This window comes from Nanorana parkeri, unplaced genomic scaffold (assembly GCF_000935625.1).
Source record: "Nanorana parkeri isolate BGI_ZX_2015 unplaced genomic scaffold, ASM93562v1 scaffold4050, whole genome shotgun sequence".
NCBI lineage: Eukaryota > Metazoa > Chordata > Amphibia > Anura > Dicroglossidae > Nanorana > Nanorana parkeri.
The window spans coordinates 11,670-13,346 of NW_017310317.1; the positions used below are offsets into that span (position 1 = coordinate 11,670).

The 1,677-nt window shown below is 59.2% G+C and overlaps 1 protein-coding gene across 1 annotated transcript in view; it reads left to right on the top strand.

Annotated features, from left to right (window-relative positions):
- The window catches only part of TONSL (tonsoku-like, DNA repair protein), a gene marked incomplete at its 3' end in the record, with an annotated part of 23,982 nt that overhangs the window by 11,490 nt on the left and 10,815 nt on the right, over window positions 1-1,677 (top strand). The window contains exon 9 of the mRNA XM_018575514.1: window positions 472-1,229. Coding sequence (XP_018431016.1) covers window positions 472-1,229 — 758 coding nt within the window. The remainder of the gene's footprint in view (window positions 1-471; window positions 1,230-1,677) is intronic.

Genomic DNA, 1,677 nt, shown 5'->3' on the forward strand with positions numbered 1-1,677 from the left:
AGATGCAGGGGTATGGGGGTGTCGGGGATACATATTGGGGTGTCTGGGGCTATCGGGGATACATATTGGGGTGTCTGGGGCTATCGGGGATATAGATTGGGGGCATCTGGGATACATATTGGGGTGTCTGGGGGTATCAGGGATATCGGGTGTCTGGGGCATAGATTGGGGTATCGGGGATACATATTGAGGTGTCTGGGGCTATCAGGGATATAGATTGGGGTGTCTGGGGGTATCGGGATACATATTGGGGTGTCTGGGGGGTATAGATTGGGGGTATCAGGGATATAGATTGGGGTATCGGGGATACATATTGGGGTGTCTGGGGCTATCAGGGATATAGATTCAGGTGTATGGGGGTATCGGGGATACATATTGGGGTGTCTGGGGGTATTGGGGTATCAGGGATATCGGGTGTCTGCCGGAGGTTCAGGGGCCCCCAGAACACTGAACTCTTCTTGTGTCTTCCAGTGGCTCCGCCCCCCCAACCTAAAGGACCTCTCCAGCACAGCGAGCTCTTTGATGCTGAGGGATCCCAGGCACTTCCTGTGGCCCCTTGTAGGGACAATACCCGGACGGAGCAGACGGGCGGCAGGCGGACATCTTCCTCTTCCAGGGAGCGTCAGGAGGAGGAGGAGACTCCTTGTTGGGGCCAGATAACCAGAGAGGGGCCACAGCCTGAGGATGACTCGGAGAACCTTCTGACCCCCCTGAAGCCAGTCAAGAAGAAAGCCCGGTTTGTGGCCCCGAAGTCCGTAGAAGTGGTTCCGGGGGGGAGCGATATATCGGACGCACCGTACCCCGAGGGGGGCAAGGAAGCTTACCAAAGAGCCATCCAGAACCTGGGCAGTGCCAAATCCCGGCAACCCCGGGCCCAGCCCGATCTCCTCCATGAGGACGGTTCTGCCAGAGCGGCTCTGGTGCCGTCGGAGGAATATCTGGGTGACGATTGGCTGGAAGATGACCTGAGGAGGGAGAGCCGCTCCAGGAAGAGGATGCGCCGCCCCTCCGGCGGCCGCATGGAGGAGGAATCCAGCGCTTGTGAAGAGGACGATCGGCATGAGGAACGCCGGAGAGACAAGACGCCAACCCGGAAACGCTCCCGGCAGACCAAGCTGACCCAGATCGTGGACCGCGCCATTGTGGGGCGTACGAAGAATGACGCGTCTGACCGGGCCCTCAGCGCCCCCCTGGACGCCGGCCAATCCCGTCTCTCTTCTGCCCCTCAGGTGCGTTATGTGGGGGGGACTTCCTTCATCCTACAGGACACAGGCACATTCAGAAACACCTGGGTAATGTTCAGGTGTCAGGTGATTGGCCAGAGCTGGGAGGGCCCCTTGTAACTCCTCCCCCTCCTGGGTAATGTTCAGGTGTCAGGTGATTGGCCAGAGCTGGGAGGGCCCCTTGTAACTCCTCCCCCTCCTGGGTAATATTCAGGTGTCATCAGGTGATTGGCCAGAGCTGGGAGGGCCCTCCTGTAACCCCTCCCCCTCCTAGAAGTCCTCATGTGATGGGCGTCTCCGGTCCGCTCGGTGGGGTTTGGGTTAGCTAGTTTTCCCAGCTATGGAGGTGACTTCCGGGTCCCTCAGGAACATCTTTTGGGGACCCAACCTGCACCCCGTTGGATGGAAGATGTGAGGCGGGCCTATAATGGGCACTGGATGGGGGGGGGTCCTA